Source organism: Sturnira hondurensis, unplaced genomic scaffold, assembly GCF_014824575.4.
Source record: "Sturnira hondurensis isolate 20B ecotype Veracruz unplaced genomic scaffold, ASM1482457v3 Scaffold0022908, whole genome shotgun sequence".
Classification (NCBI taxonomy): domain Eukaryota; kingdom Metazoa; phylum Chordata; class Mammalia; order Chiroptera; family Phyllostomidae; genus Sturnira; species Sturnira hondurensis.
Window position 1 is genome coordinate 1601772 of NW_028095539.1, and position 23054 is coordinate 1624825.

A 23054-nucleotide genomic window follows, 5' to 3' on the forward strand; every position below is an offset into this window, starting at 1 on the left:
GTGATAAAAACAAAAGCTCAGCACTCTGCTAAGCTTCACTGCACAATATCATTTGCTTCTCTCAACTGTCTTGTTGGGGGGTTTGTTATCATCCCATTTGTTATTTGTATGCTGTTATCCCATTTTACAAATTCAGAACCTGAGGATCAGAGACTTGACCAAGGTCATAAAGCTAGTCAGTGGCAGAGTAGAGCTTTTAAGGCCCATCCTCTGGAGTGTCAGCAACCCTGCTGCCTTGCAGGGATGACAACGGTCTGGTTGCTTGGGAACACCTTCTTAGCCAGCAGTCCTCACCTGTGTAGTTCTTCATCAGAGGGTGAATATTTGGCAGTGACGTCAGCCAACTCCCCAAAGATCTGCTTGCTGTAGACGGTGAGCGAGGAGAGCAGAATTAATTCCTGCCATGTGGAACTCAGGAGGCACGTGTAATCCTTGATTGAGAGCTCGCAGAAGAAAGGCAGTTTCTTGATCCAGGCAATCTGCCTAAAGAGCAGCTCATCGGCCAGGCGGCAAAGCAGGGCGAACAGCTCTGCCTGGGTCACAGCATACCTAGAAGGTAGGGACAGGGGCAAGTCACTTCCAGTGGCCAAAGGTTGAGGATGGGGGCACAGGGAGAGGAAAATCCTAAGGGTACAAAGGGTCTCTGGCAGTGAGCTCCTCGCCTGTCACCGTAATCTCCAGCAGCAAATGCAGGGCTGCAGAGGTGGGTTTGGTGAGAAAAGGGTGCTGAAGAGAAAGGAGTCTTAGAAGTTTGTGCAGTTATCAGGGAGTATGGCTTTTAAAGTTGGTGTCTACTAGAGCTTCATGCGTTAGAGAAAACTCCCAGTCAGTCACTCCTGCAGTTGTTTTGGCAATGAGGGCTCCATTAGGGGGATCTGGTGCCCACCAAATACAGGGACTGGCAGAAAAATGAGCCTGGGGCCAAATGGCTGAAAAAGAACAGAACACATTGAGAAGCCATTCCTGTTCTCACTGCGCCCCCTGGTGGTGACGGCTCAGGAACTGGAGTTAGAGTTGCTCAGCCCTTCTAAGCTACTGCAGGATGCTTAGAAGAGCAGGGCATTCCTCATCTCTGGGCTGGATCTCAAGGCCCCTTGGCGTGACTCATCCTCTCACCCCTGTGTCCAGATTTATAAAGTTTCTGTGTGGCCTTCTTGCAGATATCTGAATTTTCTCTCTGAAATTAAGAGTCTAGCTTAAGCAATCTGAGGGTCCTTTTGGGAATCTGAGGGTCTAAGTTCAGAAATACTCAAATGGCATATGCTCCAGGCCAAAGAAGTACTGGGGGCAGCAGTGGATGGGTCTAAAGACTGAACTATTATCGATGCAGGTCAAGCGGACAGAGGCCTGAGTGAGCACTCCCTCCACCCACGCGGGCCCGCACACCGTGCACATGGCACCACACCACCATGGGTGTGTTGGCTGGGGATGCAGGCAGGCTATGACCGGGTAGTGTCTTCAGTGTCTTGTTAAGGAGCCTAAACCTGATGTATGTTTATCCCCAGAATAATAGCTCATCTCTGGCTTGGAAGTGCTCAGATCCATCCCAGGGTCTGGCCTACCTAGGCCTGAGCAGAAAAGCCCTTTCTCCTAATTCCAAAGGGATTGATTAATAGCCTAAACTCTATGAGAAAAGACGTGCAGGAGAAAAATAAGGGTCCACTGACTTCAAAGATAAGCACAGACTTACCCTCTGATGCTCAGTCATCACTCACTATCCCTGACATATTCTGAAGCCTGTGATAAAGCAGCCAGGGACGAAGGTGGATGTGGGGTAGGGAGAATTTTGGAGCTACAAGGGCTAAACAGGGCAGGGCTCACTCACCCATCCTCGATCAACATGGGCGTGCCCAATGGCTCCAGGTCCTCAGCTGACACCAGCTGGTGAATCAGACTGTATGACTGGGGATCCAGGCTGCGAGCTTGCGGGGGCAGAAGTGGCGAGTGGGCAGAATAGTTAAAAAGGTGCGGTATGTATTGATAATGTGGAGGCACAGACATCCCCATGTACTGCTCCCTGAATGCCATGAATCCATTTAGTTCCACGGACCTACTAGAGAGAAAAGTCTCACGTCAAGCAGAATCAGCAGGTCTACTGCCTACTCAAAGGAAATGGGCCAGAAGGTGGCTCAGGCATTCTTTGGCCATACTGTCTGTCTTCATCAAGCTGGGGACATAACTAATGGTTACACGAACTCTCCCCTGTTAAACAGGGACTCTGTGAGCATGTGTACTTTTGGTTTACCAGCAGACACACAAGACCTGGCAGAGCAGATGCTGAATAAATACTGGCTAAATGAATTCTTCAGATGGGTGTTGCATTTAGAATTTTTAATGGATATGCATAGACTGTGATGACAAAGGTGGATGTTTTATTTTTTTACTGCTAAGAAAACTAAGGCACAGATAGGCTAAGTGCCTTGCCAGGCCACAAAACAAATCTAGTACTTAGAAAAAAAAATCTGGCATGTGGCAACAACTCCCTACACATTCAAAGAAAGGAACAAACTAAGGAACTGCATGGATACAGGTTATGATGAAAGACGAAGAAAAAAGCAGATTCTTATCTTCCTTCCCTGTTTTGGAGAAATCTAGCCACTCTCAACCAATTAAAAAAAAGTCCTGCAGTTTTACCTGGATGCACCTCCTGTAACAGGGATCAGCACACTACGGCCCATAGCCTGCTTCGGTGAATTGGACTTACTGGAACACAGCCACTCAGTCACTGACATACCGTCTCTGGCTATTTTCACACTATGGTGGCACAGTTGAACAGTTGAGCCCTAAACCAAACCTACAAAGTCTAAAATATGTTCTACCTGGCCTTTATAGACAGTGTGTTGATCCCTTTTCTGTAAGAAGGATTTCTGGGGAAAGAAAGCATTCCCTGGTAGCTGATGGCTTTATTTCACACCTAACAACTCACTTAAGTTACCATTCTTGAACCGAGTCTCCAAAGTGGTATTCCATAATAACAGCAGCAATTCTGACTAGGTTAAAACGTTTTCCCTGTTTCCTAAAATTTATAAAGTGAAATTTTCACTCCTGCCAAGGGAGAGAAATTACAACTCAATCTGACATTGTCAGTGTGGCTTGTTTACTTCAGTGATAAAGTAAATGAGAGAAAACAGCTCTGTCTGAAATGCTGCGCTGTTTGGTGAAGAATGTATGGGCACAGACAGCAGCTCTAGTGCTTTATCAGTCTGCAGAGGAGACCTGACATTTTCAAGGTCTTTAGCAAAAATGGGTTGCAAAATACTGCTTTGCATCACCATGACCCTACCCTAGAAGACTAAGGGAACAAGAGTACAATTGCTGAGATAGACTAGCAGGAATACCCGGCCCAGAGGGTTCTGTGTGGGTCTACTTCTGAGTGATCTCTAGATGATGCTGGGTTTGCCCTGTAGCTCACCTGGAGGACAGAGTAGAGCCTGGTGAGGGCTGGTTGCTCTCGGAAGCCCTGTTCCCAGGGGAACTGTGGTCGCTGTCACCATGGTTGCTCCAGTGATTGGCCTCTTCCTCAAATTCCTGCCCAGACATGATCCTTTCAATCTCTTCCTCTGATATCTTTGACAAGGAATTGACACATGTTAGAGTGGGTGCTCGGGATATCTTCTGTTCCTCTTTTAGGACTGAGAACTTATTTAAATCTCATGGAGATTCCCAAACTCCCTAGAGAGAAACCCAGATACCCTTCTCTCTACCCCCACAGTCCAGGTCTCTCGCTAAGTTAAGACAGCTTGGTTGCTTGTTTCCCAGCACCATGGCTCACCATGGCATTTCTCTCGCCCATTAACCCCTCTCAAGCCATAAAGTCTCTAGGTTCTTCAATACTACTCTTTGTTCTTGAGTCTATTCTTTCCCAAAACACCCTTCTTTAATAATAAATTATTACTTGCCCTTTAAGATGCAGTTTGAATGTCACTTTCTTTGCAAGTCCTTCTATCATTACCTAGACAAAAATTTAGGTCCTATTTCTATCCACTTGATTCTGTGCAGTGAGAGAGAGGATGACAGCATGACGGTTCAGAGTGTGAATTCTAGGGTTAGACCACCTACGTTCTAATCCAGGTTCTATCACTTTCTAGTTGTACGATCTTGAGCAAGTCATTTAACTATCTGAATCTAAATTCCTTCACATGTATGGTGGAGGGAATAATAGTATCTATCTCATAGGATTGACGTTGAGGATTAAATTAGTTAATACATTAACACATGTTTAGAAAAGAGCCTAGTGCATAGCAATAGTTATGGAAGGCTGAAAATATTCATTGTTAATGTTATAACATTTATAGTAATGAATCATAAAAATATCTTCTATAAGACCTAAGGCCATGATAGGATATTTTAAAAGTAAGTGCTCAATAAATGCATGTTGGATAAATGAACAAATGCTCACTTATTACTGATCACAAAACTTTACATGGATTTTCTGAGTTAAGAAAGCTGAGATAAATGAACTGACTTGCCCAAGATCATACTGTATGCCCATGTTTGGGCAGGAGTTTGAAAAAGAGGTCAAAGTATATCCAAATGTTCAGTCCAGTGCTTAAGCTACTACCCCATAGAGGGAGTGAACAAACACACCTGCAATGTGTCAGTTAACCCCACCTGGCTAAGCTCAGCATGCAGGATGAGCATGAGTGCTAAGGTGGAAGACCAGATACATTTTTATCCCCTGTTCTTATGAAAAGAATGAGAGGACATTGTCTCCTAGGTCTGTCTAACTCAAACCTGCATAATTCTTTGCTCTATGGGCCTGTGAGGAAACCCTGAGCAATTCCGATCATAAGTATAGGAGGCATTTAGCACTGAAAGCCAGTGAGCACATAGGAATCGGAGGGGAAACAAGAAACATTTAACTGGTGTATAGGTAGAGTGATTGGTCTTAAACAGACTGGACTACATGTTGAATTGAAGGGGATGTCTTTCTTTATTCAGTCAGAAGCAACATAAATAAATAAACAAACAAAAAATAAATAAAAGGTATGCTCTCTTAGGGGCCCCAAGAACAGTGAAATCACTGTTTGCACTTTTTAAGTCATATGAAGACAAACGATGCCACCAAACTACAAGATACCCACTGAGGCCCCCACTGAAGCAGCCTCAGTGATGGTGGTGAGAGCAAGACCAGAGCTGGATGGACGTGGAATAACTCGAGATGGGTGAAAAGGGCCAGTCCTGGTAGCATCAGCTTATTCCAGCTGGGATCCCAAGTCAGACTGCACCTGTCTCTCCCTGTGGGTGCCATGGGACACTGAGAAACCACTGATGCACTGAATAGGCAGGTGATGGAACATGTTGAGAGTGCTTGAAGCTGCGTTCAAATCTCATCTGCAATTTCCTAGCTGGACTTTTACTATTGGGCAAGTCACTCAAATTCTCTAAGCCTCAGCTCCCTTATTTGTAGGAGATAATGGAAATAAAACCACCTCCCTCATAGCCCAGAGTTCCCTCACAGGGTGCTGGAGCAAAGAAATTCTATGCAGGTTTGAGTCAGATAGACTTGGGAGGTTAATCTAAGATAAAGTTATAAAGTGTGGGTATACAACAGGTGCTCAATAAATAAAAATTCTATCCCTTGTTTTTTAAAAATGATTTTAATTATTTATTTTTAGCGAGGGGAAGAGAGGGAGAAAGAGAAGGAGAGAAACATCAATGTGTGGTTGCCTCTCAAATGCCCCCTAGTGGGGATCTGCCCTGCAGCCCATGTATGTGCCGTACACTGGGAATCAAACCAGCAACCCTTTGGTTCACAGGCCAGTACTCAGTCCACTGAACCATACCAGGCAGGGCATATTCCTTGTTATTTTTAATTACGCTTAAGCACAGTTAAGAACTTGGCAATCATAGCTCTCTTTTTAACATACCCTAGAAACAGTAAAGGACTAAAAGGAAAATTAAATGCCCAGTGGTGTAAGTCAAATGCAATGATGGATGACACAGGCTTCTCTGAGCATCAGCTCCCTCAACTCTAAATAGAGTCAAGAGATGTCAAGAGAGCCACACAGGGGACGCACCCACAGTGAACATCATGCTCAATGGAGAAAAACTGAAAGCTTTTCCTCAAAGATCAGGATCAAGGCAAGGATGCCCACTCTTAACACTTCTACTCAACACAGCACTGGAAGTCCTAACAGAACAACTAGGCAAGAAAAAGAAATACAAGACATCTAAATCAGAAAGGAAGAAGTAAAATTACCTCTGTTAACAGATGACATTATGTTATAGGTAGAAAACCCTAAAGATTCCACCAAAAAACTGTTAGAACTAATAAAAGAATTCAGCAAGTTGCAGAATATAAAATCAACATACGAAAATCAGTTCCATTTTTACACTAATAATGTATTATCTAAAAAGGAAATTAAGAAGACAATTTCATTCACAGTAGTATCAAAAGAATAAAATACTTAGGAATAAACTTAACCAAGGAGGAAAAACCCTGCACACTGTCGAAAGAAATTAAACACTGCTGAAAAAAAACTAAAAACATAAGTAAATGGAAAGATATCCTGTGTTCACAGAATGAAAGACTTACTATTGTTAAAATGCCCATGCTAAATCTCTATCAAAATCCTAATGGTATTTTTGCAGAAATAGAAGATGCAATCTTAAAATTCTTATGAAAACACACAGAACTCCAACCAGAATAATCCTGAGAAAAATCAACATAGCTAGAGGCCTTATAGTTCCTCATTTCAAAATATACTGCGAAGCTATAGTAATCAAAACAGTATGGTACTGGCATACATATGGACATATGGACCAAGGGAATAGAACATTGAGCCCCCAAATAAACTCATGCATATATGGTCAAAAGATCTTTGATAAAGATGCCAAAACTATACAATGGGGAAAGGACAGTTTAAGACAAATGGTGTTAGAATGTAAGATACAAAAATATAAAACTCCTAAAAAATACAAAGAAGGAAAAGCTTCTTCGACCTCAGCTTTGGCAATGATTTCTTGACTATTACACCAAAAGCACAAGCAAAAATAAACAAATGGGATTACATCTAAATAATATACTTCAACAAAGCAAAGGACACAATCAACAAAATGATCAATTCACCTACAGAATGAGACCAAATATTTGCAAACCATGTATCTGATAAAGAGGTACTATCCAAGATACATAAGGAATCCCTGCAATTCAGTAACAAAAAAAACAAATAATCTGATTAAAAAATGGTCAACCCATGGCCAGATGGCTCTGTTGGTTGAAGCATCGTCCATACATCAAAATGTTACTGGTTCGATTCCCAGTCAGGGTGCCTATGGGAGGCAACCAATCGATGTCTCTATCTTATATCAGTGTTTCTCTCCCTCCCTTCCCCTCTCTTTAAAATCAATAAACATATCCTTGGGTGAGGATTAAAAAAAAAGCCAAATGACTTGAATAGGCATTTCTCCAAAGACATATAAACAATCAACGGGTATATAAAAAGATGCTCAATGTGACTAATTATCACAGAAATGCATATCAAAATCACAATGAGATTTCACTCCACATCTATTAAGACAGCCATTATCAGGAAGAAAAAAAACAGAAAAGAAATGCTGGAGAAGATGTGGAAAATGGGAACCCTTGAGCACTGTTGGTGGTAATGTAAAATGGTATGGCCACTACAAAAAACAGTATGGACGTTTCTCAAAAAAAGAAATTGCATATGATCTCACCTGAAAGTGGAACCTAATCAACAAAATAAACAAGTAAGCAAAATATAACCAAAGATATGGAAATAAAGAACAAATTGACAGTAATCAGAGAGGAGGGAAGAGGGGGCTAACTTGGCAAAGAAGGGGAAGGGTCATCAAGGAACATGTATAAAGCACCCATGGATAATAACAACTCAGGGGGAGACAAGAGAGTTGGATGTGGGAGGTGGGGATAGGTAGGGCAGGGGAGAGTAATGGGGGGAAAACGGGGACAATGGTAATTGCACAATAATAAAAAATTATAGACAATTAAAAAAATTAAAACCAGAAGTATCACATGACCCAGCAATCCCAGAATATGAGAGAATCAAGGTGAGCAGCTACAGGAGCATCTAAAACCCTGGGCTTCTGGGATGGATTATAAAGAGCGAGGCCACGAACTCACCTGGACTGGCCCAATGCTCTTATTCCGGCCCCCAGGCATGCCATCTTCTCTGATTGCTGGAAGGAAACATAAGCAAGAGTCAGAAGCATGCTCACAGAAGCTAGGCACAAAAAGAGAACTTCTTTGGCCAAAAGCACAAGGTAGTGATGGGTGAAGCCGAGATGAAAACATAGGCCTTTCTGACCTCAAAGCATATATTCTTTCCATTATCCCAGGCCACCTCATAGGCAGCAGATACTTTTGGGCCCCCAAGGTGCTAGGTGCACACTATGCACACTATGCATTCAGTGTGCTCAACTTAGGTGACAGCATTAACAGCCCCGAAGTCACAAATATCCCATCAGGATAATGCATCTGAAGACTGGTAAACTGAAGGAGAGGAATAGAATGAGTATGTTCGTTGTTATGTATTTTCTTATTTCCAGTCAAAGTTTGAGTCTAATTTATAGAATGAGGAGAACAGGGTTTTTTGTTTGATTTTAAATTAGAATATTGACTTCACTCATTGCTCCTTACAAGGGCAGATAGTGGAGTTCCCTCACCATTGATTTTCCACTCAGGTGATTCAACGAAAGTACGAAGTTAGTTAGCATCTTCTAACTTTAAAAAGCATCCTTTAAATAGTACCAGCCTCATTAAGAATTATAACCACCAATACTATTACTTTCATTGTAATATGGGGCACAGAAAAGAAACCCTTGATTTACAATTATAGAAAAGGCTCTGGTGTTTGGCAAAGCTTTCTAGTAAAGACAACTTCTGAACTGAACCATAACAGATGAACAAGATTTATGCAGACAGAAGAAGGCCTCTACAGGCTGAGGGAACGATGCTCAGAAAAGCTGTAAGTTCAAAGTAAATATGGAGCGCAGTTTCTGGGAATGTCCAAGTGGCTCAATCTGGCTCAAGTGTGTGAGTGTGCGTGCACATGTGTAGAGCAGAGCAGCAAGAGATGAGGCTGGTCAGGCTAGATTAGAGAGAGTGCTGAATACCAGGCTGAAACTATGGACTTTGGCAGAGGAACCTGAGGATAAGATGGAATCCAGAAAAGGGTAGGTGAAGTTGGTATTTTTAAAAAATCTGTGATGATCACTGCAGAGGGTGGTTAGGAGGGTGGCATCACATGACAGCAAGCTTTGCTCTAATATACCTACTAGAACAAAAACTACCATGAAGATGTAGAAAGTCCCTGGGGCAGCGTTGCTGCCGGAAAAGGTGAGGGCTCCGGGTATAACACTCAATTCCTGCGATAACCGCAAGGCTGGCCAGAAGTTCATTCCCCTTAAAGCAGACATGGGTCGTGGTATCCTTAGATTATATCAGAATTAGGTAAGTTTGAGCCTAAATCCTTGTCTGTGTAATTACAGACAAGTTTCTTCACATCTCTGAATAAATAAAACTTCAGAATAAATTAAATTTACTGGAAAATAAAGAGGGGCTATTACAACCTGTCTTGTGGGGTTACTGTAAGGATTCTATACAAAATAATACAGCGAAAGCACCAAACACAGAGCCTGGCTTATAGAGTACGTACTCAGTAACTAATCCTTCCCTCTCCCCAGCCTCTTTCCTCCAAACACAAAAGTTAAGAAACCAAGGATCCATTCTCAACTTTGCTAGAGTCTTAGTATCTTCATGTGTGAAATGAAGTCAACAGAGTCTTTTTTACAAGACTGCTGTGAATTTGGAGTAGAACAATACACAGACTATGTCAGGGGTAGAAGCATGCCTGGTTGTCTGGGAGCTCTCTTACAGCTTAATTTCAAGTTCTGAAAAATCCTTAATTCCTCTCTGCTGTTCCAGGGTCAATGGCAGTCTTCAGGCACTTCTGTTTCCAATACTAACACCTCACATGCCTCTGTGTCAACTCACAGGTACAGAACAAAGATCACTGGCATATAAAACACTGAATATATTTCACTTGAAATCTCACTCTCACCGTCTTAGATGGTGAAGGAACTCAACATGCTTTCCTCTTTGTTAAGGGACCGTAAACTTTAAAGATTTACATCTTGGCAATTGCTTATGGTGACATTTAAAAGCTCATGTTGTCCCTCAATCCCATTCATATACTCACTAGGAAAGTATTAGCATCACTCCCATTGAACAGATAAGCCTAAGGCCAGAGAAATGAATGAACTGTTTTGCCTAAGAAACCAGAAACTGAACAGCAAGATCAGGGTTGGGATCCAGACTACCAGATGAAGGCCAGCTTCTTTCCAGCACTAGTATTTCCTATAGTGTGTGCATCCCACCGGGAAGACATCATGTTAGGTGGTACATAGATAAACCCTTATACACTTATCTTACATTCACTAAAAACTACTGATTTTTTCATTCACCAAGGAGATAAAAAATTCCCTGTGAAAATTAACCCTGTCCTGACTCGAGTGGCTCAAAAGGTCACTGGTTCGATTCCCAGTCAGAGCATATGCCTAAGTTGCCAGTTTGGTGTCTATCAGGATATGAGAGGCAACTGATCAGTGTTTCTTTTTCACCTCAATGTTTCTCTCCTTCTGTGTCCCTCCTTTCCCCTTGCTGTAAAAAGAAACAATCTTTTTTTTGAAATAATCTTTAAAAAAAAGAAGACAATTAACTTTTTCTAAAAAACTGACTTAAAGAAAAATAAAAAGTAAATAGTCCTGGTTTAGTCAGAGATGGCAGAATCTGTCGAGATGGTGTGAAACTGCCTGAAGTGTGGGAACAACACAACGGGTCACAGCGCCTCTGTTAAAACAGAAAGTTGGGTCATATTATAAAGCCTATAATACACTCACATGTCATTGCATTTGACCCTCAAAACAACCTTGGAGGGTGTACATCATTATTATTCCATGCGGTTTAGAGATGAAGAAAATGAAGCTCAGAGATGTCAAGGGACTTGGTCACGGTTACTCAGGAGAGGGTACAGAGCTGGATTTCCATCTGGGTCTTCTGATTCTAAAGCTGTGCTTGTTCTGTGATGCTACACTGGGCTAAGAGCAAGTATTTCAGCAGGGCTGAGAGTCTTTTCTGGCACTGAACTGATTAAAAAGAAACAAGCAAACAAAGGGCTTTTGGGTCCAAGAGCACAGAAATGGTCTGCTGTGCCTCTCTCCAAGCCGAAGAGAGTGGCGCCAGTTATGGTTCTTCTGTCTGCTCAGAAGCACAAGTACTCTTTCTGCTCTGGAACACGTGTATCTACCATCCCCCACTTAGGCCTGGCCAACCAACCGAATCCAGAAACCAGAACCACCAGCAGGACACAAAGCTAACCACACCGATGCCCTGCTCAAAACCCACCGCCGGCTCCCTCTGGTCTGTGAGCTAAGTCCAAGCTCCCTAGCTGTACATTTAAGACCATTTGTGATCTGGTTCCCTCTGGGGTTCCCCATTGCCACAAACGTTACACACTATGTACCTACAGAGAACTGTTTGTTAGTCCTTGGACATGCCATTCTGTTTCACTTACATGTTGTTGCCCTGACTCAAAGAAAATTCACAGTGAAAAAATCTGGCAACATCACCTTATTCAAGTGGATCAAGTTAACACGAAGAATAAGGGGACAGACTTAAAACCATGTGCTCTTAAAAAATAAAAATTAAAAAAACCCAAAACCACGTGCTCTTGATATAATGCACTGAAAGGGCACATCGTCACTTTTGTGGAATTCTTGTTAGAAATGTGTAACCTAAATCTCATCATGAAGAAGCTGACAAACTCAGTCCAGGGACAGTCTACAAAATAAATAACTTATCTTCTTCAAAATTGAAAATGTTATTAAAGACAAAATAAGGCTGAGAAATGACTTCAGATTAAGATTAAAGAGATATAAAAACTAAATGTGATGTGTTGGCTCATAGATTAGAAGAAACAAATTGCTATAAAGGACACTGGGATAATCAGTCAAATCTGAATAAGATCTGCTAATTAGATAATAATATTATGTCACGTTAAATTTCCTGATTTGATAATAGTACTGTGGTTATGTTAGAGCAACCCCCTTTGAATGTCTGTAACTGCCCCCCCCCATGAAAAGAAAAGAAGGAAAGGGGATGGGGTGGGGTCATTTTTAAAAAGCTCTTTAAGTTCATAAGGAGCCTGAACTTTACTCCTTCAAGATGGTTCATGAGATTTCTCAGGGCTCCACCTTTATCCTGGTGCAGTGATACAGTGACACCACAAGATCTGTCTCTCAGTGCCATTCGACAAACGTGAACATCTGCCAAGAAACTTGCCTTAACCCTTTTAGAATTCCAAACGAGTTGACTAGGAAGTTATGAGACAACAAAGTTAAGGAAATTTTAATTTCTTTCACATAATTACCTAACTGACATGAATTTCTCCATGAGACTCAGTATAACCTCCTCTTGCATCTGATGACTTTAACAGTACGGCAGTCCCCTTATCTGTGGTTCGGCTTTCCACGGTTTTAGTTACCTGTGGTCAACTGTAGTCAGAAAATACTAAATGGGAAACTCCAGATTAACAATATGTAAGTTTTAAATAGGGTGCCGTTATGGGTGGTGCAGTGAAACTCTGTGCAGTCCTGCCCCCGACGTGAATCGTCCCTCTGTCCAGCACACCCACTCTTTGTGCACTGCACACCCACGAGTCACCCTCCACTCACTAGCTATCTTGGTTATGAGAAAGAGAAACACAGGCCACATTCATGTAACTTTTATTATTGCATATTGTTGTAAATATTCTATTTTATTAATAGTTAATTTTGATCTCTTACTTTCCTAATCTATAAATTAAACCTTATCATAGGTATGTATGGATAGAAAAACATGGTATATATGAGAAGAGACCACAAAAAAGCCCTGAAATTTATCTGTAAAAAAGTGTGTATTTCTTTTAAAAATTTTTTAAATATATTTTATTGATTATACATTACAGTTGTTCTATTCTCTTCATTCCCCTCTACCCGCACACTCCCTCCCCCACCATTCTCCCCCCCTTAGTTTATAACCACGTGTCTCAAGTTCTTTAGATTCTATATTTCCCCCACTATTCTTGCCCTCCCCCCTATCTATTTTCTACCTACCCTCTATGCTATTTTTCTGTGCCTTCTCCCCTCTTCTCCTCCTCCCACTCTCCTGTTGCTAACCCTCCATGTGTTCTTCATTTCTATGGTTCCACTCCTGATCTAGCTGTCCTCTTGGTTTGCTTTTGTTTTAGGTGTGGTTGTTAATAACTGTGAGTTTGCTGTCCTTTCACTGATCATATTTTTCATCTTCTTTTTCTTATATAAGTCCCTTTAGCATTTCATATAATAAGGGCTTGGTGATGATGAACTCCTTGAACTTGACCTTATCTGAGAAGCACTTTATCTGCCCTTCCATTCTAAATGAAAGTTTTGCTGGATAAAGCAATCTTGGCTGTAGGTCTTTGGAATTCATGACTTGGAATACTTCTTTCCAGCCCCTTCTTGCCGGGAAGGTCTCTTTTGAGAAATCTGCTGACAGTCTGATGGGAAGTCCTTTGTAGGTGACTGTCCCCTTATCTCTTGCTGCTTCTAGGATTCTCTCCTTCACTTTAGTCTTGGCTAATGTAATTATGATGTGCCTTGGTGTGTTCCTCCTTGGGTCCAACTTCTTTGGGACTCTCTGAGCTTCCTGGGTTTCCTGGAAGTCTATTTCCTTTGCCAGACTGGGGAAGTTCTCCTTTATTATTTGTTCAAATAAGTTTTTCACTTGTGGCTGTTTCTTTCCCCCTTCTGGTACCTCTATAATCCGGATGTTGGAATGTTTAAAGATGTCCTGGAGGTTCCTAAGCCTCTCCTCATTTTTTTGAATTCTTATTTCTTCATTCCTTTCTGGTTGGATGTTTTGTTCTTCCTTCTGGTCCATTCCACTGAGTCCTAGTTTCCATTGCTATTGGTTTCCTGGACATCTCCCTTCATTTCAATTAGTTTAGCCTTCATATGTTCCTCTAGTTTGTGACTATAATCAACCAGTTCTGTGAGCATCCTGATAAACAGTGTCTTGAATTGTGCTTCTGAGAGGCTGGCAATTTCTCGGTCGCTGAGAGTTATCGGCTCTGGGGCTTTGAGTTCTTCTTGAGCCATGATGTTTTGGTCTGTTCCTGCCTGTTATGTATGAGGGGCAGAGCACTAGGTGTTCACCAGAGCAGGGCAACTCAGTCGCTGGGTTGTGACGCTATATGTGGGGGCGGGGTCAAAGAGGAGCAATGGCGTCCTGTCTGCCGCCTCTGGCTGCCGCCGCCGCCGCCACAGGTGCCGCAGCTGCCACCGTCACCGGGACCCTCGTGTTTCATCCCACTGCACGCGAGTGTGCCACCAACGTCAGCCTTCCACCACTGGGTTCGCCCTCTGGGGCCTGCGTGGTCCGTCTCACTGTGTGTGAATGTGCGATCGCGGTCAGTCTGCCCCACACCCTGACTGGGTCCGGGCCACTTGTGCGCCTAGGTGCCTAGGTCGGGGGATCTGTCCTGCCTGACCCTGCTCCGCTGCTGGCTCCGCCCCTCTTACCATCCCAGTTGAACGGTTAGATGTAGTCGGACTTCCGTATAATTCAATTTTCTGTTCTTTGGCTGTGTCTTTGTTCTCCAAACCTTTGTTGTATTCAAACTTGGTTGTGGGAGAAGGCACAGTGTTTCCACCTATGCCTCCATCTTGGCGGAAGTCCTGTGTATTTATTCTTACATGTTTAAACTGCAGTCACCTTCAAAGCACTCTCCATCTGATGCAATACACCTATGTTTTTTGGACCCTGCCTCAGGTTTATTTGCAGAAACACTACAGGAGGACCCCCGCCCTGAGGGCACATCAGTCCTCTGTCCTCACAGCGGCAGACAGAGGCCTCTACTATGGAGCCTTTGCAGGGTCTGGGCACTTTGGGGAGCCTGAGACCGAGTAGCAGCTGCATCTGCAGCCTGGGGCTTGGTCTGGGCCTTGGCCTTTGGCCAGCAGAGCCAGAGACCCTTGGCAATGTGAGCAGGAGCACATTTCCCCAGCTTGGGGTAAGCAATGTAAGCAAGTCTACTGAGCCTACAGCTGCTGCCCTTTGGGATACTGGGCTTGACCTCCTTGGTTTTGACCAGGGCCTTGATAGCCTCAGAATGTGCACTCATGGTGTTGGCACTGGTGGCCTGCATCTTCTTCAGGCCCTTCTTGGCAAAGTGCATGTTCCCCAGGAACTTGGGGTCTACCACCTTGAGAGACTTCTATCTTTGTGTTTGGGGTGTCTTGGTGCCATTTCTGTGTCATTTCTAGGACTGGTTGTGTGTGGTGTCGTTCTTGGACTTGGCTGTATCTGCACCCAAGCCCATGGCTCTCAAAGCGCCTGAGACGGAAAGAAGGAAAACACCTATTGAGATGTTTTTTCCACTGCTGAAAATAGTTTTTGAACTCATTGATTTTGATGCCTTTTTAGTGCTTCTGCCACTTTTTGTTTCACCTCTCCCACATCAGCAAAACAACTCCTTTTTAGGATTTTTTCATCAGGGAAAACAAAACAAACAAACAAAAAAGTTGCTCAGGGCAAGACCAGGTGAACAGGGAGGGTGGGGTATGGGGATGAATTTTGGTCAAAAACTGCTGAACACAGCTCTGTGTGGGCAGGTGCACTTGTAAATGACCCATCATGAAATGGGCAAACACATGGAAAGAGTCTTAAAAAAATTTCACTGAAGCCAAACGCAGCCTCTCATAACACCAGCTGGTGCACTGATACAGATGGGTTCCTAGAGCACTCACCTAGTGGGGGAGGCCTGTACTGCAAGGGGCCCACCCTCCAGAAGATAATTTTGTTTTTTTAAGGTTCTCCCCGCCTTGTATAGGGTTTAGTATTATCCATGGTTTTCAAGCATCTACTGGGGGTACTAGGACATACCTCCTGCAATTAAGGAGGGGACTATTTCATTTCTCCTATCCCACTCCCTGCCCGGGCCCCCACCACAGTCAATCGATCACACCAGGAAGCGCCCTACCTTAACTGGGTTACCTGCTGAGGGACACAGAGAAAGTAGGACTTGGTCCGAATCCTTGAGGGGCTCACTGTCTGAAAATGAGGGCAGGGGAACAGACAAGATAACAGACAGACACAGCACAAGGTGACCAGGGCTGATGGCAGAGGGCGGTAAGGGGCTGCTGAAGCACAGATCACCTGGTAGGAGGAAGGTATCAGAGAAAGCTTCTTAGAGGATGTCATAAATAAAAGCTGAGCCTCCAAAAAAATAAAAAGTGTATACAGTAGGGTGAAGAAGAGGGGGCAGAATATTCCAGGAAGATAAAATCACACACACGAAATTCCACAAATGGAAATATTCAGGTTTTGGCGAGCTGGGGTGGAATGATGATTGTATGTGGGGAGCAGCAGAAAGAAAAAGGAAGGAATGAAGTGGCTGATGCCAGAATCAGAGGGTCCCTGAAAACCACCCCGAAGTGCCCCTTTATCCTGTGAACTGTCAGACAATGGGGAATATGTGTTTAGGAGTACTGGGTTAGCAATACGGATGGACAGACAGGGCCCAGCCTACACTCACCACCCTATTTAAATCTCGCTCAATGTCTTGCTAATTAATTTCATAAACAGCCAATTTCCAGATCTGAAAAGATATTTATGTCCAGAAATGGTGAACAATGGAGGGCTGACTCATATATGGCAGCTGCATTTTTAATTAACTTTTAAATTCTGAGGTAAGTTTCAACTTACAGAAGAGTTTAAAAAATAGTGCAGACGATTTCCATACACCTTACTCCCAGCTTCCCCCTCTCTTAACATCTTATGAAACCAAAGACTACTCACCAAAATCTAAATGGACTTTGGTACAACACTATTATTATTAACTAACATTACAGACCTTATTCAGTCTCCCCCAGTTTCACTGAAGTCCTTTTTGTGCTCTATAATCCAACCCAGGACTCACAGGGCGCGGGGTTGTCATGTCTCCACAATCTCCTCCAACCTGGGACAGTTTCTTAGTCTCTCCTTGTCCTCTGTAACTTTGACACTTTCGAAGAGGGTTTTGTAGAATGTAAATTATTTCAAATAATGTCTCTCAATTTGAGCTTCCCTGTTTTCTCAAGATTAGACTGAAATGAACCTATCCCTGTGTGTGTATGCGTATGTATATGTTTGTATACACACAGAGATATCTAGATCTATCCATTACACATCAGGAGGTTATATGATGTCAATGTCAGCACACTGGTGATGTTAACCCTGATTGCCTGGCTAAAGTGGTATATATCAGAATTCTCTACCAAAACTTATTTTTCTCTTTGTAATTCCTAAGTACTCTATGCAAACTACTGTACCTGTTTAAACCTATGCTCTATATGTTGGCATGTATACATGGATCTTGCCTGCAGCAGCTATAACTGGACTTCTAATATGCTATTTATCTCATGTCTTCTTTACCTTTCTTTCTTTTTTCTTTTATTTTTAAAAAAGATTTTATTTCTTTATCTTTAGAGGGAAAGGGAAGGAGAGAGGGAGAGAAACATCAATGAATGGTTGCCTCTCATGTATCCCCTGCCGGGAACTGGCCTGCAACCCAGGCATGTGCCCTGCCTGGGAATCGAACTGTGATCCTTTGGTTCGCAGGCATGAGCTACACCAGCCAGGGTTTCCTTCTTTAAACACACACACACACACACACACACATACACATACACATACACATGCACATATACATATACACACACACATAATAGCCCTGGCTGGTGTGGCTAAGTGGATTGAGTGCAGGCCTGCAAAGCAAGGAGTTGTTGTGTACTATTGGCCATTTGAAGGCCATTGCATTCAAAATGACTGAGTAGAGCAATGAATCTACATCAAACTTTGTGTTAAGCTTGAACATCCTCCACAGAAACTATCTGGATGATTCAGAAGGCCACAGCTATGGTCAACTGGTGACTGGCAGCTTCATCACGACAATGTGCTGGCTCAAGTATCACATCTCGTGCAGAGCTTTTTGATGAAACATCAAATCACCCCGATGATTCAGCCCCCCTACAGCCCAGATTTGGTGCCCTGTGACTTCTGGCTTTTCCCCAAATTAAGATCACCTTTGAAAAGGAAGAGATTTCAGATCATTGAAGAGATTCAGGAAAATATGACAGGGCAGCTGATGGTGACTGGGAGAACTGTGTGAGGTCCCAAGGTGTCTACTTGGAAGGGGACTGAGGCATCATTGTCTTACGTATAATGTGTCTTGTATCTTCTTCAATAAATGTCTCTATTTTTCACAGTAGATGGCTGGGTACTTTCTGGACAGACTAATATCTATATACCCACCAGTATTTTGCTGTGTATAATATGCAGTTTTCTTGCCTAAATTTTGAGGGAAATATACGGATTTGCTTTATACATGGGTGATACCAGTACATAAAATTTCTGTACCTTAGTATGTTGAAAAATAAATGCTGAAATTCCTTTATAATACCAAAAAAGGGTATCTAAATGAATAAATAAATAAATACTCAAATTAAAAAAATTAAAAGGAAAGATTTTTTTCCTCTCAAAGTTTAGGCCAAAAACCTGGATGTCCATTATACGCGGCAAAATACAGCGTCTACTGATCTCAACTCATGCATCTGCACACATATCTCTCTACATGTTCTTACCAATCTATCTAAACAGGAATCCACATGGAAGCCTCTGATTCCTGTGGCACCAGAGGCTTCACTCCAGCCTTCCCCTTTCCTGATTTATGACTTCTTTCTCTAGGTGACAAACTTGACTCTCATTATCTACAATATAATGACTTGTTTGTTCGACCTTAGTATTCAAAGAAAGTAGTGATGAATTCCAAGCCCATAGCCCTGAGAGAAATAAATGTACAAACTACGGTGCTTTGTTTATATACAGTTCTTTTTGTCTTCAGCCTTACAGTATACAGCCCAAACATTGTTTTTCCAAGGTCAGCAGCTCCTACCTTCCCATTGCCTTCAGTGTGGCTATGTGATTTATTTCCTCAAATTGCAGGTAGACCTCACATATCAGATTTGTCTGTCACAGTCTGCATTCTATCCCCACCCCCTGCCACATACAGGCTGCTTTAAAACAAACAAACAAACAATATATTGCCCTGACTGAGTGGCTCAGTTGGCCGGTACAACAAAAGGTTGGTTTCCAACCCCAGTCACGATATGTATGGAGGGCAACCAATTGCTGTATCTTTCTCATATTGATGTCTCTCCCTCTTCTTTCTCTCTCAAATCAATAAACACATCCTGAAGTAAGGCGTTTTAAAAAACAAAAACTATATACATTAAAATTGTGGTGTATAATTCTATAGGTTTTAACAAATGCATAAAATTATGTATTGAACGTCAGAGCTCATCCAATGCAAGACAGTTCCATCACCCAAAAAATATTCCAATGGCAACTTTAATTTTAATTATGCTTTCCCAGCAGCAACCAGGAGGTGGCAGGGTTTCTCTCTTAGACGCAGCCTTTGCAGGCAGCTGAGTCTACAGGCTCTTCATACACAGGGACCCAAGAGGCAGCTCTCCGTCCATCACATCCCTGTGTCTTCTTGCTATGATTGGAAAGATTATGAGGTCAAGCTTCTTCCCTAAGACAGGTGAATTTGGCTGGAAGGCTCAGAATCTCACATGCCAACTGAATACGTTGGATGATTCAGCTGGGTAATCAAGAGGGCATCCCATAAATAAACTCTGAGAAAATAATCTCCACAGGGAGGGCAACAAAACTACAGACCAACACAAAATCAGATGAAGGTGGGTAGATGACCACACATTCTCTTCAAGACATTTCTCATTTGATATTAGTGGCTGCTGTGGACCAGAAAAAAAAAAGGATTCCATGGAAAGTGACCTCCCAAGGTGATCTGATCATAAATTCCTAACTGGGCAAGTCATGTTGGGTAGTCACGTCCTAGGTATATTACTTCTTTAGTAAAAGGCTTATCTCTGCCTTAAGCAAGTCCTGTCAATTGTTTCTGTGCACCTAGGTTAACACATCTTTGAAATAAACCTCCCTTAAGAGAGCACATCATCTTAACTACCCTGTAATCCAATCCACATGACCACCCTAGAGACAGCACATAATCTTAACTACCCTGTAATCTTCTTACATTCTCTCCTTAATCTCAAATGCATACTAAGAACCTGCTGACTGCTATTCTCTGAAGCATTTATCTCTGTCTGTTGAGGTCTTATTTCCAGGTGTATCCTCTTTTTGGCTCAAGTAAACTGGCCATTCTTACCTTGACATCACTACTAAACTAACGACTGGGGTAAAATCATTTTACTTCCTTAAACTACACCTGTAATCTGAGGGTAAGAGTTAATACCAGGGTTGTTGTGTGTATGAGGCAATGTAGAGAAAGTGCATAAGAGTTTCTAGTACACATAATGCTTATAAATATTAACATTTTAAATAAATTATAAATGTTCTAAATTTATCTCAATGACTTGCTATTTATTTCTGACCTTTTCCCATATGGGCAAATTTTCAAAAGATTATTCTCATCCCCGCCCCACACAGGAAAACCAATTTGAAATATATCAGGATGCCTGCATTCTTTAATGTTACAAACCAATTTGAACAGTTCACTAAAGCTGACTAACTCCCAGCTCTGCACACTGCTATTAGGACTCCCTAATACCTTGCTGAGTACTTTTACATACATTGTCACATTTAATGTTCTACAGAGAACTCTGAAAGGTATCATCATACCATTTCAAAGGTAAGATAACTGAGCATCAGAGATACAGAATGACCTGTCTCCAAGGTCAGTCTGCGTGGAGACATGCAGGCTGTCTCCAAGCCCTCCATTGCCTCCAGAGCCTCCATTCTTTCTACCGAACCACACAGCACTATGCTCCTCCATCCATGACGACACTCCTCTGGCTGTGACCCTGGCCCCCTTCTCTTCTGCATCCAAGTTCTTTTTGGGTGATTTCTACACTAACAAAATTTTACCACCTCTATGCCAACGGCTCTACAACAGCTCTGCAGGCAGGACTTTTCACCCCAGTTCCCATCCTGTATATCCCACTTCCTTGGTGGGCATCTGTAGGTGTCCTTCTCAGGTACCTCCAACTCAGGATTACTAAGGCCAACATTTTGCCCCACCCTGCTTTTCTAGCCTGACTTTTTTTTCTTGGTAGGGTTGGTACTATTAATTCAAACCTCCAACCTCAACTTCTGGTGCTGCCCAACGGCCAGTGTTTCTCCAGCTCCCATCAGGTGAGCTTCCCCCACATCTCCCCATCTTGAGTCATTACTTTCCCTTCCTTCAAATCCTTCACGCCTTTCTTTGCATTCTTCTGAAAACTTTCTAGGTGGCTTTTGTGTTTCCCCAACACCCCACTATGTTCTTCAAAGCTGCCCTCTGGATAAAATCCTCATAGAATATCTGGGGTTTTTTTTATGTCATTTTGGGCTAATGGCTCTTGGAAAACTTCCAAACAAATCCCAAATTCTTCACCAACCTAGATGCAGATTCCTGCGCATGCCTAGTCTCTGAGTATGCCCTGATTCCAGCAAACAAAATGATATTACATTTTGTTAAGTAAGGCAGAGGACTTACTGCCTTCCTATCTTTTCGTCTCAAATTGCTACTTCCTGTCATCATGCCCTGAGAGAAGAACTAGTTCAGTATATTAGTTCCAGTTTGGACTTGATTGTTAATCGGGATCTTGCTCTTGCCACATGGAGCCTGTGCATTCATTCTCACAGAATCCTTAGCATCTTACCAGTCTTCTTCCCCATGTAGTCTGGAAGGTCCCTGTAGGCGGTAACTGTCCCAGATTCATTTCTGAGTTTTAAGTACACGGTACAAGGCCAGGCATACGGTGGAGGCTTGGGAAATAAATAACTCTAAGGCCTAACAGCTGATACTAAAGGTAAGATGGGTGAAGGGTGGGTAGTAGAGCCACAAACACCACTTACCCTTCCGGTTCATCCCCATCTGGAGGCATTTGAGCAGGCGGCAGTACTGGCACCTGTTCCTCTGCTTCCGAGACATGACACAGTTCTTGTCACGGCTGCACCGATACACCCGCTTGTTGCAAATGCTCCGCTTGAAAAACCCTTTGCAGCCTTCACAGGAGATGATTCCATAGTGCAAGCCTGTGGCACGGTCCCCACAAATGAGACAGGTTCGTTGTTCAGCCCGATCATCTGGAACAGAAACTGAACATGTTCAAGTTAGAATACAGTGGAAAAATGGCTTTAAGCCTGCATTTCTAAAGGAAACAACCCTGCTCTGGCTAGATCAAGAGCATCGCCATCTCCAGTATAACTGGAAAACAAAGGACATCTTTAGAACCCTTGTCCTAGGAACAGACTCCTGCTTCTACCTGCAGATACCAAATACAGCCTATACAGCCAAAAGAACTCAAACTCTTCCCCCTGGATTTCATCATCACTGGGACCAGTATCCAAGTCAGAAAGCTGGAGATACCCTTCCTCTCCTTTATTCCTCCCTCTCCCTTAGCTTCCTCCTGCCACTGCTCATCACTTTTACCCTATAGGAGGGTGTTAAAGATTACCAAAAATGTATATAAGTGCCCAGCACGTGGTATACTCCCCCAAAACGATCACTGTAATTGTTAACAAGAGGCTTTAACCACGCCCAGCTGAGCCAGCTAGCCAACCAAAAGACATGTATATACTGAGCAATTATTCTAGCCTAGGCACTATGGTAAGGCATGCATACAACAGTGAATTAAAGTCCCCAGTGAAGCTTTACACTCTAGTAGAACGTCTACTCTGTGCCTAGGTTCTGCTCTAGGTACTGTGTATTCAGAAATGAATCATCATTATACCCAGGCATTAAAGAACTCACTGTCTAACAACAAACGAATTAGTCAAAGAGGAAAGTCAGGCTGGAATACAGCTCTACACTTCCTCTTCCCTCAAATTCCACTTACTCAGGACCAAGCAAGTGCCAAAGAATAGGCATACGACAAAAAGCGCCCTGATACACTGTGACATCAGACCTTGCTAACGGGTGCAAGAAACC

At 42.8% G+C, this 23054-nt stretch overlaps 1 protein-coding gene across 5 annotated transcripts in view; it reads right to left on the bottom strand.

The window, feature by feature from the left end:
- The window catches only part of NR6A1 (nuclear receptor subfamily 6 group A member 1), a 202076-nt gene that overhangs the window by 15524 nt on the left and 163498 nt on the right, over positions 1-23054 (bottom strand). For 3 of the 5 annotated variants that reach the window (XM_037036415.1, XM_037036413.1, XM_037036417.1), the window contains 5 exons: positions 21980-22222; positions 8105-8160; positions 3413-3567; positions 1826-2053; positions 295-549 (listed from right to left, as the gene is read on the bottom strand). In XM_037036415.1, coding sequence (XP_036892310.1) covers positions 295-549; positions 1826-2053; positions 3413-3567; positions 8105-8160; positions 21980-22222 — 937 coding nt within the window. The remainder of the gene's footprint in view (positions 1-294; positions 550-1825; positions 2054-3412; positions 3568-8104; positions 8161-21979; positions 22223-23054) is intronic. The other 2 variants (XM_037036416.1, XM_037036414.1) reach the window with 1 other exon arrangement.